Source organism: Eumetopias jubatus, unplaced genomic scaffold (genome assembly GCF_037043125.1).
Source record: "Eumetopias jubatus isolate StellerSeaLion01/CBP00866 unplaced genomic scaffold, mEumJub1_p1.0 scaffold_4, whole genome shotgun sequence".
Classification (NCBI taxonomy): domain Eukaryota; kingdom Metazoa; phylum Chordata; class Mammalia; order Carnivora; family Otariidae; genus Eumetopias; species Eumetopias jubatus.
The window spans coordinates 176924541-176942186 of NW_028274810.1; the positions used below are offsets into that span (position 1 = coordinate 176924541).

Sequence of the window (17646 nt, forward strand, 5' to 3'; positions counted from 1 at the left end):
CTTGGGTACCTAATAGGTGTTGGGTTTAATACATCCAAAATGGAACTCCTGATTCTGAATGCCGACAAACCCTGTCCTCCCATTCTCAGGGAATGGCAGTTCCATCTGGGAATCGCTCAGCCCAAACCCTTGAATTTATCCTTGACTTCTCTCCCTCCCTTTCTGTCGCATTTCAGCCCGCCTGCAAATCTGTTGACTCTCACCTTCAAAATGTATCTATAATCCACGTACCTCCTGCCACATCATTCCTACCACCGTTTTCCAAACCATCCTCATCACTGGGTCTGGGTTCCTGCTAGAGCATCCTAATTGGCCTCTGTGCTTCTCCACCACCCCTTCGGTCTGTTCTCCATCCCACTACCAGCGTGATCCTTTCCATGTATGTCAGATCATGTCAAAAACCCCTGGTGTCCTTCCATCTCACATGGAGGTAGTCTAATGGACTTGGCAGTGGCTTACCACGTTCTTCATTACCTGACCACCCCTCCTCTGCCAGTCCCCTGCTTTCCCCCCTCCTGCACCAACCTTTCCTCTCCCCCTCACTTCCCTGCCCAGGGCCTCACTCTCTCCCTTCTTTCAGGCCATCCCTGGTCATCCTGCCTAAACTAACTCTTCCTACCACCCCTCTGCCGGCACTCCTAAGCCTGCTTCATTTTTTTGTCCCCAGCGCTTGTGGCCACCAGACACATAGTACTTGGATTTGCATATTGTCTTTTTCTTCATAATGAAGCAGAAGGAGAAAAGGGCTTTATCTGTTTTGTTTACTTTGCCTGCCTCCTGGCTCCTGCATGAGAGTTGTTGAATGAATGAGTGAACACGCAAAGTACTGAGAGACCAGGAAGTCCAGACTGGAGCCTTGTCTATGTAATATGAATGTGTAGCATGATACAGATCTCCATCAACCAGCATAGATTAATCATTCTTGCTTTTATATTTTTTTCTCATCTGCAGCTTGGTAACTAACTTGTCTTCATGTTATTGAGATAGCACGTTGAGTTGCTTTTCTCTGTTTGCTCTTTAATCTCTTGATAAAGAGAAGATTTTAATCTGTCTCGAATTGCTTTTCACCCGTGTCCAGAAATTTACTTTACATGCATATTTTGGGTGATTACAAATACAGCCTGTCATGGGACATTTATCCATTGTGGGCACCTGTTCTAGTGTGAAGACGATCTGGCTGAGAAAAGAAGGAGCAACGAGGTGCTGCGTGGGGCCATCGAAACCTACCAGGAGGTGGCCAGCCTGCCCGATGTCCCCACAGACTTGCTGAAGCTGACCTTGAAGCGACGCTCAGACAGACAGCAATTTCTGGGTAGGACAGAATAAGACTTAGTTCAGTCTTACAAATGCCATGCTATGTACTCTTAGGTGAACTTAGTTACCTAGGAGGGAACCTGAGTTTCATAACTTATTTCAGGTAATTTACCCGAATGGATTCTGGACAGAAATGGCGGTCCTAACCTTAATACTTACAAAGATGCAGATGGTATTTTACCACCTTTTCCTCACTAACCACCGCCCCCCCCCCCCCAGTTTTAAAGCTGAGGCAGATGGGATGCTGGGAGGTTGGATAATTTGCCTAAGGAATCACAGCTAATAAATTAATAGGTCTGAAATAAAAAACTCTTTCTTTTCTCTCTTAACTATGAAGAATTGATTCATGGAGGTTGAAATTATCAGAACAGTTTTTATAAAAGATGGAATAGTAGGAGTTCCAGGCATTAAGAATTTTGCCTGTAAAGTTTGACTCTAGACCAAGGAAAATGATAGGAAAAAAAAAAACAAAACTTATTAAAATCACTAAGTAAATTTGCCAGTGCTTTGAAAAGAGCAGCATAAAGCATCCTCTCTGACTGACCCAGGTGCCCATGAAAGGCAAGTAAGACTAGCCCTAACCTAACTTCATTATGACCAGGCTTCTGATTCCCTCCCACCTAACTTGTCATCAGGAAACCAGACGGAAGAATCTAGGCCACGTGTAACCACTCCGGTGGGTGCTAGTGGCTGGATACGTTACAGAGACAGTTATTGATGCCCCTAGGAGAGGCTCTTATAAGTGAAACCGGAGGCCAGCTAACCCTGTTACCAGTTTCCTGTGGGATAGGGGTAAGGGTAGTTGTGTCACTTTAGTAAATGACCAGAGTCTGATAGGAGCAGAACCCAAGGGGTGATTAGCAACTGGAAGAAAGGGTCCATTAGACTTCTATGCAAAAGGGCCAGTCCAGAAGAAGGAAAACAGTACCCACACACGATGGAAAAGACGAGGCTGGTGCTCAGGGGAAGCACTCACCTTGGGCACAAAATTAGTATCACTGAGCTTTCCTCTTGCCTCAGACTCCAATATGGCTTGCTTAAGCATTGTTTACTTATTCTGTCCTTCAAATTTTGATATTTTGTTCATTGTGGATTTTTTACATTAATTTTGATTTTTAGGAAGAATGCATAAAAGTATCACGCCTCTGGGTGACTGCATTTTTGGCAGCCTCTTAAACTTTGCATTGAGCACCTCACTTGCCTCACCTTATTCCTGGACCTGGGGGAAAGACTGCCTACAAATACATCTAACCCCCTTCTGCAACCATCCTTCAATACTTGAATATAGTCCTTTCCTCCAAATGAGAATGAGGCAAGTTCATGAGAGGAGGCTCTATGAGGAGGGGATTGTAGGGAAAAGATTTTATTGAAGGTGACAAGGTGGTGAAGTTTACTCCCAGTATAACAGGGTTGCATGATGCAGAGTAAAAGGTTCGGGGACGGCAGCAGGCAAGATGTTTACCCGGGCCTTTGCAGTGGTTAACAGGGGAAGTGTAGGAGCAGAGGAAAAGTATGAACCTAAGTTGGACAGATAGTGGGGAAGGGAATGTAAGAAAAGTAGAGTCAGATTTGTGAGTGAGGGAATGAATCACCAAGCGAACCGATCCAAGATCGGCTAGTAATGGGGAGAAGGCCATGGGATAAGCTGGTGATGTTTTATGCCAAATCGTTTTATCTGTGATCAGGACACACAACTGCATTAGCTTATTTGTAGTCCTCTCGTACTCTTGGCTAATACTTAGTTTGTGGGCAACTGAGCCCTTTAGGGAATGAATTTTATCATGTATACTGGTCTTATTTTGCATATTTTCCCATATTCCATTTATTACCAGCTATGGTGAGGAGGAGTGACAGTTGGCCCCAGAAATTTTAAATTTCCATCACACAGCCTTAAAAATCTACCAAGGCTGGGGTTTTCATGATTCCTGTTGTGCATAGCGTCCTATCATCCACCAGAGGGTCCCATAATACCAGATGATGTCTTCTTGCTCCTCGACTAGGTCATTCATTACCCGGAGGTGAGGACACTTAATTAGAACCAGGGTCAACAGTATACCCCAGTGCCTTTTCAAGTTTCACGCAGGGAGCTACACCCAAAATCTGTTAGACTTTTTATTTGTCCTCTGTTCATAATCTTGAAGTTAATCGTAATAAGCCAAAGATAACCCAGTGAAACAATTTTTTTTTTTTACAAGGAATTGATAAAACTTTTGAAAGAGGGAATTTGACATAAGATAGATGTTGGTGAACTCAGAAAATGATTTGTCTTTAAAATGTTTATAACCAGTATTATATTCAGGATCTACCTATGGGAGTTATTGGTAATCTTTGTAGCTGCCTCATGAAATCCTAAGAAGCCATCAGCATAGAGAGTCAGTGATTTCAGCTGCTCTTTGGGCTCTATTGAATAGTCTCTCTTGTCTCTCATGCTTTGTAGACTCAGTGCAAAGATGTACATGATCTGTTCTTATTTCTGTTGAGTTGTTGCTGTTGTTGTTTTCTCTTCCCACCAAATCAGGTCACATGAGAGGCTCCCTGATTACCCTGCAGAAATTAGTTCAACTGTTTCCTGATGATATGTCTTTAAAGAATGACCTTGGAGTGGGGTACCTCTTGATAGGGGATAATAACAATGCTCAGAAGGTCTATGAAGAGGTAAGCAGATAGCAGTCTCCTATTGACCACACCCAGTTGTTTTGAGCATGAAGTTTTAACGTCACTGGTAAATTGCATTTATAACGCCCAACCTCTCTCTTTCTTTACTTTAAATTAAGTTAAAGAGAAAGTTAGTATTCATATAGTTGACATATTCTAAATTTTGTCTTCATCTCTTGCTTTGCCTTAATCAGAAAATTTTAAATTTTAGTTAACACTTGGTACATCAAAACCTTCAACTTATTATTGTGATAGTTTTTAATTTTATTTTTATTTCTTTATTTTTTTAAGATTTTATTTATTTGACAGAGAGACAGCGAGAGAGGGAACACAAGCAGGGGGAGTGGGAGAGGGAGAAGCAGACCCCCTGCTGAGCAGGGAGCCTGACCCGGGGCTCAATCCCAGGACCCTGGGATCATGACCTGAGCCGAAGGCAGATGCTTAACCACAGAGCCACCCAGGCACCCCTGTGATAGTTTGTTTTTTTTTTAATAAATTTTAAAGATTTTATTTTTATTCATTTTAGAGAGAGAGAGAGAGAGAGAGCTCCTGTGTGCACATGTGCATGCGCAGGGAGGGGGAGAGGGGGAGGGAGAAGGACAAGCAGACTCCCTGCTGAACACAGAGCCCGATGTGGGGCTCAGTCGCAGGACCCTGAGATCACAACCTGAGCCGAAATGAAGAATCTACAGTTAACTGACTGAACCACCCAGGCACCCCTGTAATTGTGATAGTTTTAAAACTTTGCATTTATCAGTCCATCAACACCTTTTCTAGTGTGTGCTTCATGATAGGAAATAGAACTCAGTTTTTCCGTAAATGTAAAAACACATAACCTTTTCGCTTTTGTTCACCAAAAGTCCAGTCTAGAGAGAGACTATGGAGCAGGGGCCCTTCAAGCATGTGGAGTGGATTACTCACCTTTTGGAGGGCAGTAACTCTTTGATCCTCTAGCAGGGATGCCTTCGAAAGGATTTCTACCTTATAATGGTTATTTTTAATAGATAACCTCCAAGTTACAAGTAACTATAAATCTAGGAAACTGTGTCTCCTTCCAGTACTGAGGAAATTCATTTGGAATAGAATAAACAGGATACCCAATGAACTTCGAAGCTGGAGAAAATTAACGCCTCCATAAAAGAAAGGTGAACACATTTACGTGTTACGCTTTAACTTAGGTGTTTTGGTCAGTGGTTTTCAAGCTGGCATATTTTACATCAAAACGCTACTACTCAGTGATGGCCGATATGATTCCTTCTGGTTTAAAAGTGCTGTCAAGTGCAATGAATTCATACTCCATCTAGGGACTGGGGCCACTCACAGAGGGGTGCTTTCCTGCTTTTATTGTTGTGGGGCTTAATTGAAAATCATCAAATTTCAGAACAAGTTTCTCTTCATCCTTGTCGTAATTTTTCTATTTTCTGAGAGAAGAGAAAGAAGACTTTTGCTTTTTGTAGCATGTCTAATATCTGCATAAAGTAGATTGATCCTGCAGTGTTGAAAATGTGTGTCACTCACTAAAGTACCTGTTCCAGGTCACAAAAGAAGTCCAGGTGGGGCGATGTAGTTGCTAATGGCCAAAACCTAACACTTAGTGCCCTGTGTTGCAAAGTTGGTTTAAGGGAAATAATCATGTATCTCACGATTCAGGATCGTATGAATGTAAGAATTGGCCAACTATATCAGATATACCCATTATTCTGCCACTTTCAAAAGCCTCAAAGATGAAATTGTAGCCTCCTCTCCCTCTCTCCTCCTTTCCTTCCTTCCTTCTCTCCCTCCAAAAACATGATCAAGTGTTAACTGGATACCAAGCACATTTGAGATCAGGGCAGGGATCTGAAAGCATACTAGGTTCTCCCACCCACTGTGGATTTGTCCTTCCTCAACTCTTCATAATGTTCCTTGACTATATTCACTGTTTTTACCTGATAATAGATCTCAGATATGTGAAACATTTTAATTCATTTGAAAAATAAAATTTATCTGTTGTCGTTTATATGTTTGAAATCATAATCCCATCTGAATAAGCATAACAAGATGTGGAAAGTCTAAAATAGGGCCATATTATACAATCAAGTGGGTTTCTTTTTAAAGAGCATTATTTGAAAGTATGTGTGGGATTTGCCTTTTATTCCCTCCTCCCACTTCTAATAAGCTGTATCTAAGGCATTCTTTGTCATTAACTGAAGTTTATCCTGATATGTTAATGTCTCACAGATCATTTTCAGAAAACAGTTGACTGTAATTTTATACTTTTCTTCATGTTGACTTTTACCTTTGATAAATTATAAAAATCACTGGGGGCGCCTGGGGGGCTCAGTTGGTTAAGTGTCTGACTCTCGATTTTGGCTCAGGTCATGATCTCAGGGTTGTGAGATCAAACCCAGGGTCAGGTTCCACATTCAGCGCAGAGTCTGCTGGAGATTCTGTCTCTCCCTCTCCCTCTGCCCGTCCTCGGGCTCACTCACTCTCTCTCACTCTCTCTCTCTGTAAAAGAAATAAATCTTTCTAAATAAATAAATAAAAATCACTGTTGGTTCTCTTCCCGGGTTTTTTGTTTGTCTGTTTGTTTTGCTGCTCTAAGTTTCAGCAAGATTGCTTTACGATGGTTTGATGCAGATTGCTGACACCTGCAGTTCTGGAGGTGCTCCTTTGCATTAGCAGCAGGACGAGTGACCCAAGCCACCCATGGTCTAGAGTCAAGCATTTTCCTACTTTTCCCTCCACTCACTCCTCACTTATATCCATTCTGTTAGTCCACACGTGTTTATTGAAACTCACACACACAGTAGCTTGGGAAATGGTAGTTAAGGAAATAAACATATGCTGTGCCCTCATGGAGTTTCAGCCTGATACCAAATTACAAATTTCTATTCATTTTCCCTTCTGAATATCTTCCAAATCTCCTCCCTTTTTAACCCCAGCACTCATCATCTCTTGCCTAAACTAGGGTAGATTTATCCTGGGCAGGCTTGCTGTCCTCCAGCCTTCACCAACATAAAACGCAAATCTGACTATCCCACACTCGGCTTCGACTCCTCACTGGCTCCCCCCGCCCACAGCAGTGGTCTTCAAACACGTTCGGCTGCCTACCCTTCCAGTAAAACATACTCCAGCAAATACCTGCGATATGTATGTTTAAGTATTTATGTATTATGTTTATGTAATAATATAGGATATACATTATATAGTAATGTGTGCTATACATTATAACAGGTACATGCCCCCAAAATAAGTTTTAAGATGAAAGGAAGTATTTTAAATACTTTTAAATTTCATTTAATGGCAAAAAAAAAACCTAGTCACTAAAAACTTTCTTTTATTTATTGATTTAAACTTTTTAAAATTCCCTCTTCTGACTACAAAATTTAAGAGAAACTTAATGCAGACAACAAGGGAAACAGATTAGCACAAAAGGCAGACATCATCTGCAGCCTCATTCTCACGTACAGACTACCATGATAAACATGTGGTATGTGTCCTTCTAGTCTCTTCCATGCACAGAACACTTGTCTTTTTCAATTAAATTAGTATATATGAATCATATCATCACAAGAATTTTTATAAGCGAATAAAAATGCTTCTAGAACATAATTTTTGGCAGCTTCCAAGCATTGATCTTAGGGCTGTATCATCACTAAGTAAACCACTATTTTTGGATAAGTTATTTCTGATTATTTTGTTGTAATAAACAATGCTGTGGTGAACATACATGTGCATATAGCTTTATACATTTTTTTATCGAGGTATAATCGACACACAATGTGACACTAGTTTCAGATGTACAACATAGTGATTCAGCACCTTGATACGGGACGCTGTGCTCACTCCCAGTGTAGCTACCACCTTTCACCGTACAACACCGTTACAATGCCACTGACTCTATTCCCGATGCTGTCCCTTTCATCCAGGTGACTTATTCATCCCATAATGGGAGCCTTACCTCACACTCGCCTTTGCCTATCTTGCCCATCTCCGTAGCCCTGTCCCCTGTGGCAGCCACCAGTCTGTTCTGTGTATTTATGGGGCTGTTTCGGCTTTTTTTGTTTGTTTGTTTGTTTTGTTTTTCAGATTCAACATGTAAGTGAAATCGGTGTTTGTCTTTCTCTGTCTAACGTCACTTAATACCGTCTAGGTCCATCCATGTTGTCACAAATGACAAGATCTCATTCTTATTCTTTTTCATGGCTGAGTAGTGTTCCATTGTGTATGTATGCCATATCTTCTTTATGCATTCCTCTATCAGTGGACACTTGGGCTGCTTCCATAGTTTGGCTACTGTAAATAAGGCTGCAGTAAACATAGGGGGGCATATATCTTTTTGAATTAGTGTTTTCATTTTCTTTGGGTTAGATACCCAGTAGTACCCAGTAGTGAAATTACTGGATCGTGTGGTAAAAAAAAATTGATATTTTGATAATATTTATACGCAATACTATTTGTGATTATATGATTTTTGGTTTTTTGCTGGTGCTGTGTCATGCAAAGAATTTGTCCTGAAAGCAGAAATGTCAGCTATACCAGTTTTTTGTCATTGTCTCTGCTGTGTGTGTGTTTAGAGAGACAAAATCTATATAATATTATTAATATTAATCTCAGTTTGATTTTCTTAGAAATTTTATAAAGCCACTTGTCATGTCAGGTGGCTTTGTAGATTACCACTAGATAATACAAGCCACACATTCATTGTGCATCTACACAGTGTAAACTGTGATAAGCACAGGACCTTTTGTGATTTGCCTCCTGGCCCCTTTTTCTGGTCTCATTCCCTTTTGCTGTTCCTGGTCCATTATTCTTTTTTACTCACTTTGTCCTGTGCCTTGAATGCCTCCTCCCCCAGGGTCCCCCATCTTCCCTTTGCTTGGTGAACTCCTGCTTATCCCTAAACGCCTCTCAGACCTTGCTTTTGCCACACCAACCCTAGAGTGAGCTGGGTGCTCCCCCTCCCTACCCCCTGCATGCCTTGTGCCTATTGCCATGGCTACACTTACCCTGTTGTCTGCTTGTGAATCTGCCTTCCTCCCTTGACTGAGACATCCCTTGAGAAAAGAGAGTGTATCTCATTTATGTTTATATGTCCAGACCCTAGAAGAGCTCTGTGTATTCTAAAATGTCTGGCAAATGAATACATTTGTTAATTACTTGAGAGGATGATTGTCATCTGTGTAGCTGCAATCATTGCAATAGACCCCTCATAGTTTCGCTGGCAGAAACATGATTGGCCTCAATTCAGTTCAGTTCCAGAAGTATTTATTGTGCTTTGGCTCAGCATCGAGCTCAGTTAACAGGTGCTTGGAAGGTGAAGAAGAAGGAGAGTCTGTGCTTTCAGAAATCTGGTTAGGAGGAAAGCCCAGCATGCACTCAACCATTCAGTTACTATAGCTTTCTTGATGACCTGCCATGTGCTGGGCACCGTACTAAGCACTGGGGGATCAGCAGTGAGTGCAATAGACAAAATCCCTGCACAGCTTACATCTTAGTGGGAAAAATAAAAGGATAATAAGTCAAATGGTGATGAGCACTATGAAGAAAAGGAATCAGGATAAAGAAGTCAAAAGAGTGACTAGTACACAGGGGATTGGTTCTGTTCTATATGAAACGGTTGGGGGTTGGCTTCACCAAGATGGTGACCTCTGAGCGAAGACTTCATGACGGTGAAGGAGTGAGCCATTTGGATATCTGGGAGAAGAGTGTTTGAGGCAAAGGAGTATGCCCATGCAAAGGTCCTGAGGCAGGGGTGCCTTTGACTTGCTGTGCAGCAGCAAGGAATCCAGGGCGCCTCAGGGTAGCTGGGGGGGGAGGGGTGGCGCTTAGGAGAGGAGGCCAGAGAGGTAGAGAGGCCCAGCTCAAAGGAGGCCCAGAGGACTGTCCCTAGAACTTGGTCTTTTGCTCTGATTGAAATGGAACCCATCTGGGTTCTGAACAGGGGAGGGATAGGGTCTGACTGAGGATTTAGTGAGCTCATTCAGGGTCCACTGTGGAGAATGGGCTACAGGATAGCAGGACTGTGGGGGTGCAGAAGGTCCACAGTTAGGAGGCTTGTGTGAGAGCATAGGGGAGAGGTAACCAAATGGGAACCAGGGTGGCAGTGGTGAATATGGTGGTAGGTGCATGATTCTGAATATATTTGGAAGATAACGTTGACTGGATTTGTGAATGGATGAGGTACAGGACCACATAAAAACTGAAAAGCTCTTCAAGGGGAGGGGGTCCCCTCTCCTGAGTACTTGGTCCTGTGTAAGGAGCCCATGGTGGGCGCAACTCCCCTGTCCCACTCAGGCTGAAGGATGAAGAGAAGCCACAGGAGATTCAGGATATCCATCTGTATATTCACTCTACTCAAATCTTCTTTATCTCTCACTTTTGTTCCATGCATTAGTTTGTCTGTGCAGCTTCACAAGTTGAATGTTGTTGTTTTGATTTCTTACTGCTAATATTTAATTTAAAGGCATTCTGCATAATTTATCTTTAATCATAATAAATGCATATGATAATAAACAGTGATTTGACTTATATTAAATATTTACTTGGGTTTTATCACAGAATATTGGATTTGCTCAACACTTTATCCTCGGTCCTTAAAATGGTCTGGGCGTTCAAGAAATTATTGTTAAATGAATGGATCTTGGTATATTACAAATGCAAATCTAAATTTGCTCTTATTTTAAGGCAATGTGTAAAGTATGCATATAAAGAAATATATGATAACCCTTCAGAGTTGACTTTAAATACAGCAAATTTAAAGCCGTTTTTTACCCTGATCACTAACAAAATGTTGAGGTCATATAAAGGTTGACAGATGCGTTGCTGATTTGCACTGTTCAATCAGTGCTTTCATGGTCATTGCCTTTTCATTCATTTCTTCCTTCTCGAAAAACTGATGTATAGATGTGCAAGCATTTTGAGTTGACGAGAAATGGGAGCATTTAAACCCAATATCGCAATGAAACAAAACACTAGTGTTTTAAGCTGTGACATCATAATCTGCTCCAAGCACAGCAAAGCTAATTAAAATTTGCTTTGACAGCCATTTGTAGAATTTGTAGTCAGTTACAATAGTTTTCTGTTTCCTTTGAGTTTAGGTTCTGAATGTGACACCGAACGACGGCTTTGCTAAAGTGCATTATGGCTTTATCCTGAAGGCGCAGAACAAAATTGCTGAGAGTATTCCCTATTTAAAGGTAACTGTCCCTGCCCTTCCTCTTTTTTCATCTTCCGATTCCTTTGAATCATTTGGACTCCCTTGATTATGCATTGTCAATTGATTGGCATGCACTGCTGAGTCTTTTCATCTTCAAAATGTACACCCTCTGACCATGACATTCATAGGCAGTGATTGAGAGTGTTGGATGTGGAAATGCCAACCATATGAGCAGAGATTATTTGGAAAGGAACGTTCTGAAGAAATTCGTAAAACTGTAGTTATTAGTTTTTATTTAAATGGGAAAGGTAGACCAAAATTACTAATATAAAATATAGGCAATGCATTAAATGTTCCTTTTACAGTTTAATTATACATTCAGTCTAGTTTGAACAGGACTCATGACAACCCACATGAACTACAGTAATAAATGTTGCCTGAATAGGTCAAACCCTAAAAAATGTGATAGCTCAAAATATTCAGATTAAAATATGCTGTCTTTTTTTATCTTGTATATCTAGTTGCGAATCCTTGCAGATGCACCAGAATCACACTTGTTCTAGCTAAGGGCTGTTCAACAGAACTTTCTGTCACAGTGAAAATGACCTTTATTTGTATGCTTCAATATGGTAGTAGCCACTGGCCACGTGTGCCTCTGGGCACCTGAAATGTGGCTAATATGATTGAGGAACTGGGTTTCTAGCTTTCATTTTAATCTAAATAGTGACGTGTACCTAGCAGCTACCGTATTAGACAGGTAGATGATGGACTACTTGAGAGCTTTTTTTTTTTTAAGTAGTATACATCACACTTCCATGATCTCTTTCTTTCACATGACTTAAATCAGAGATCTCAAATAGCAACCCACTGATTGCAAATAGCTTGCATATTTTATTTGGCCAGCACAGTTCTATTAAAAACAATTTTAATTGCTTACTTTAGTTAAGAATCTAAGCGTTTTGTATAATCATGCAAATTTCTGATTTCTCTTGAAAGATCACATCTGGCCCACATCCCAGCACAGGAGAAGAGCAATGTTGTCCCCTTGAGGTGGCCTGCACCCCACCCCCCCAGTCTGTCTCAGCTGTCACCGGGCATCTCTAAACCTTTACATTCCCTGCCAGGACCCTCTGGGCATATGGGTTTCTCTGATTGAAAGTGTTCCCCTTACATTTCCTTTGACATAATAAGGGACTAATAGTGCTCTCCCTGCTTCAGAGATGGGGAAACAGAGAGCTGGGTCTGTTAGTTAACCTGTCAGTCCCTGATTGCGGCTCTCCTCTCCTGAGTGATGCTATTCCTGTTTCTTGCTGCTACTTTCCAACATTATGCAAATAAAATTTCTCCCCAGTGAAGATAATGGATTTCTGATGAAGAGCCCTGAAAATGCAGAGTTTTAGAAAGAATTTCTTGACATTTAGATTTTTTTTTTTACCTTTGTCCTTCTTTTGCTTTTCTAAATTCATTCTCTTGCTTTAATATTTTTTCTCTCACTCTCTTTTTTGTTGTTTATATACATCTCAATTCAGTCTGTATGTGGGAGATGGGGTAGAAATCAGCTAAATGTTTTAGCATAGGATTTGTTTAATAACAACTACATTTTCAAAGAGTCCAGCTGGCTTTAATCCTATTGTAAGTTTTGTAAAAGATCTCATTAAAAGGTGAAGATACATGTGTTTCTAGTAGAAAGAAATATTATTTTCACTTGGATCTCTATCACTTCAAACATCTTATGAACAACTAAATATTTTAGTTCAGGAATAAAAAGCCTCCAGATTTGGAGAGCAAATTAAATGGGATAGATACCCAGTCAAGAAATTCTCTGGGGTAGTGATCTGCAGAGATGATTCACATACTAATTTTCTGGGCTTTTACATTGTTAACTAATGATAAATGTATTATTAAATTTAGCTTTATCACCTCTTTTTGCGTTTGCATTCTAAATGTTGACCAGTAACCTAATTGCCAAACTTTAAATTGAGATGAATTTTTCTGGGCCTTAGATTTTTGTATGGTATATAAAGATGAAGTAAATTGATGAATTAAAGCTAGTATTTAATTTTTTTCATTAAATATGAACACTGTCCTTTTTACAGGAAGGAATAGAATCTGGGGATCCTGGCACTGATGATGGGAGGTTTTACTTCCACCTGGGGGATGCCATGCAGCGGGTTGGGAACAAAGAGGTAATGAACTTGTGAATTTTTTGTTCTCTTAACAAAGGGTAGAGTTGCAGGAGGGAGGCAGGTAACTCTAGGAGAAATTTATACTTGAAAAAATATTTTGAGCATACACTTTGAAGGTGGTGATTGAAACTGTTTAACTATTTGGCAGCCCAACAACTCCTACAAGCCTAGAGTTTTTGGGATTTTTGACCTATAATTATAGTTTCTTTCAAGAAACTAGCTGAGTAATCATAAGAGCAGCCTCTCCCTTAGTATGTGTATATGTATGTGTGTGAGTGTGTGTGTGTGTGTGTGTGCACACGTGCGGGTCTGGGCGCATAAAGAGATAGGCATTGCCCTGAAAAATTATTTTTAAAATTATGAAATGAAAAGATATCTCTGAAGTTGCTTAAATATTTTAAAAATATTTTAACAGTATGCCTAGATTTGTTTTTATTTTATTTTTGGAATTTAAAAAGTAGTGATTTTTAGAATGCAGTCTTTGTTCAGCTGAGTCCTAAGCAAGCACTGAACCCAGTGGTTAATTATGTAAATTACCTTCTGGTATTTAATACCAAGTTTCAGATGAATACCTGTAGCTCTAGTAATGACAGGTACTGACATGGAAAATGTACTAGCTAAAGCAAGTTATGTGTTTTCTTTGTGATTATTGCTTTTTTTTTTTCTGAGTACCATGTCAACTTCTTTAAACATAACATTAGATTATTATTAATCATGACATCCGTGTACTGAAGTTCCCAAATTGTCATGATCACCGTCATTGTTGGTGGGGAGTGAAGCCTACCTTTTCTCTTACATCATCACAGGGCTCTAAGCTGGGCTCTCCTTACAGACCTGGATAAAGGGGTGAAGTGAGACACTGAATCTTTGTAACCATTGCCTTCCATATATGTTGTAAAATGCAGTCAGCAAGATAACAACTTCAGGTTTCTAAAATTAATAAGAACATGGAACCATCTGGACAAGTGAGGGTTCATAAGAGCAGGGGGGTTTGTGATGGGGTAATTGCCAGCAAGACACATGAACCAATTTGGGGTAAGAGAGATTTGGATGATTGACACTGTTTTCTTTATACATTACTGTGCATCTGTCCCTTTCCCCTCTAACCTATTAGTCAGTCAACTGGAATAAAATGAAGTATTAGAAGTGAAGAAGGGAAAATAACTTGCTGATTAGTTCTCATTTTTGTGTTCCTTCATGTTTTAGATATAAATGCCTGGTACCTCCTTTGAGTGACAAGGATAAGAAAGATTTTGCTGTGGTATCTAACACTGCATAAATGTTCATGTCTGATTGTTGTAAATGTAATTGTCACTAATTAATTTATCTTTGAACATCTTAGGGTCCAGGGCAAAGACAGATAAAACAAGTCTGCAATTTATTCTCACATCTTAGATGAAAACAGCCCTTCAAGGGCAAAGAATCCACTACTAAACATTTGTCAGGGGCTTGGGATTTGAACCTAGGGGACTGTTCTATCAGCTTATTATTGTTAATATGCAAAGGACATCACAGTTCTTGAATTTAAAAAATTCACAAGGATTCATCCTTACAGGAGAACAAAAATAAGCTTATAGGAGCCCCATGTCCAGATATTCTCAATCTCGGCTATTGAGTCTGTGAACGGACAGTCACGCTCTGAGTTTGCGAACCGGGAAGCAGCCATCTTTCGTGTTCCGATTCATGGGGCTCTGCTGAGGCACCAAAAGAAAGGCAAACCCACAGCCTCTGTGCTGCAGAGGCTGACAATGAAATTGTTTTTGCAGAAGATTTTCCTAACAGGTGTGTTTCAAATGGACAGGAAGAGGGAGGGAGACACACCATGATGGTCTTGCAGCAGTTCAGCTGCAGCTGCTCCTGGGATTTCTAGAACCTGCAAACCCACAACTCGTCTCCTACTCCAAGTCCAGATTCCCATGTCTGCTGCCTGCTTAGTGTCCCCACACGAGAGGACGGCTCCCTTGTCTTCCCCTAAACCGTTGTTCTTCCTGGGCTCCGTCTCTCATTTGATGATATTGCCCCCTTCTCTCCAGTGAAGTCAGAACCAGGTTCGGGGAAATGGGCTTCCTCAGCCTCTGGCTCCCATCCCACCTTCCCGCCTGCTCGCTCAGTGTGGCCCTTTGTCACCATCCACCCTCAGGCATGGCTGGACAAGCTCAGCTGTTGTTTCTTGTTTGAGTCTTAACTTTCTTTCAGGCCATCGTGTGTTCAGAAACCCTACGGTGCAAACTATACATAAAGTCGTATGTCCAGGGGATGGCACTCATGGTCTCCACAGTCTAGCGGCAGCCAGCCGTTGTCACCACAAGTGTGTCTCGTGTGCCCCACCGTTCCTGCGCTCCAGGTGGGACAGGCTCCAGCTGAGGCCACACCTGACACACAGGGCCTGGGCTCTTCTGTGTGGAGACTGTTCTTTGGACATTATTATTTCTGTGTAGTGAGTGAGTGAGAGTGTGTGTGTGTGTGTGTGTGTGTGTGTGTGTGTGTGTGTGTGTGTAACCCACACCTGGCGGTAATTTGAAGCATAGAAGACGTTGATATAAAACACATGTAAGAAGGGATCCCCAGGTGATCTTTCTGTTTATTTTCATATCCTTGATTAGAGGCATAAAAGGGAAATAGTAAAGAGAATTTTCAGAAGATTCTAACTTGATCATTGATGTTCTAGCGATTTGTACTGTAAGAAAGCAATCTGACTGATTTTATTGGGTCCTCTATATAATTGAAGACAATTTCTTAAAATTCCCGACATATCATTGTCACGGTTTTGTGTCTTTAAAAGTTGAATAGCAGGGGGCTACAAAATGAAGGGTCCTCCTGGACTGACTTTGAGTGTGAGAAAAGACCTTATAGATAGTTTAAACACGGCACTGTAAGCAAAGTGACTTGCCCAGGCATCCAGCATGGTGAATATTAGGTCCAGGGCTACATTCTGGCTTCTGACTCCTAAACTAGAGCTATGAGCTTTGCTGGTTTGGTTTTCCTATAGTATTTTTTTTCCTCACTTCCGACTGTGTGCCTGGTCCATAAAATGAATTGCTGCTGACTCAAGCATTCAAAAAAAATCACCTGTGATAATTAATATTGTTGTTCACTTTAACCCTGAAAGGTATAGGAAATAAAATCCTAAATTTAAATTGGACAGAAATAACTTAAAAAGTCAAATAAATTTCAGAAGTAAAATGTTATTATTACTTTTTTTAAATCAGACAATGATTAGCCATTTTAAGTTTCTGGCTTTTTAAGAAACTCCTTTATGGCTACAACTTACATGTATTTCAAGGAAAACATAGAAGAATGATTAGTGGATACGTTCTTGATTTGAGATATTATTGAGAAAGATAAATAAGAATATCACTTTTGATAGTTTTTTTCTTTTTTAATGACACAAAGATAGGAGGAGAGTGGAATAAGTTGCCAGAGCCCTGGGTTATAGTTCAAGATAATTTAGCCTTTATAAAACTCAGTTTCAACATTTGTAAAAATGGACATATTTGAGATTATTAGATCAAATGTGATTGCACATGGAAAAGTGAGTAACAAACTGGAAAGTGTTACTGAAAATACAAAGTGGTATTGTTATCACACTTGACTTTTCTAATGAAGGAAATTTTGACCTAAGAATTTTAAGACTTTTAAAAGGTAATATTTTTTACATTTAATGTATATCTGGGGGGGTGCCCAGATGGCTCAGTCATTTGGGCGCCCGACTCTTGGTTTCAGCTCAGGTCATGGTTTTGGGGTTGTGAGATGGAGCCCTGTATCAGGCTCCACGCTCAGCAGGGAGTCTGCTTGAGATTGTCTCCCTCTCCCTCTCCCCCTCCCCTCCATGCCCACTCTCTCTCTCTCTGAAATAAATAAATCCTTAAGAAAAATAATAATAAAAATAAAGTATATCTGGAGTTTTATGAAGATACTCTTTTGAATATGTTCTTAATCCACCTGATATTAAATGCCTGTGTTTAATTGATCAAAGTGTGTATTTGAAATCACTCTTCAAAACGTCATCATTAGCTCAGACTTAGAGGCATGAGGGCGATACTATTAAGGACAGCACTGGAGTGTCGTCCAACCTGAAGACAATGGAGTGAGCATGTGCGGTGCAAGAACCTTGTGGGGAGGGCCCCTAGGGAGCATATGGTGAGGGTGTCACTGGAAGGAGACATATGGAGCAGCATACTCTGCAGCCAGCTGTCCCTGAAAAGGCTAGTCTTGGAGGCGAGTCGTATCGTGTTACAACTAGCCTAAAGCCACAAATGTTATCCCTCGTGGCAGAAAAAAAAACAAAAACAAAAAGGAACCAAAATTCCCCTTTAAAAAGTCTAATATGGGCTATTGCTATATTTA

General features: G+C 40.6%; 1 protein-coding gene across 4 annotated transcripts in view; it reads left to right on the plus strand.

Moving 5' to 3' along the window:
• Positions 1-17646, plus strand: part of ASPH (aspartate beta-hydroxylase) — a 212714-nt gene that overhangs the window by 148066 nt on the left and 47002 nt on the right. For all 4 annotated transcript variants that reach the window (XR_015768103.1, XM_088022826.1, XM_088022829.1 and 1 more), the window contains 4 exons: positions 1162-1312; positions 3833-3969; positions 11055-11153; positions 13210-13299. Coding sequence is in view for 3 of the 4 variants with exons in the window: in XM_088022826.1 (XP_087878952.1) it covers positions 1162-1312; positions 3833-3969; positions 11055-11153; positions 13210-13299 (477 nt within the window). In the remaining variant the exon portion in view is untranslated. The remainder of the gene's footprint in view (positions 1-1161; positions 1313-3832; positions 3970-11054; positions 11154-13209; positions 13300-17646) is intronic.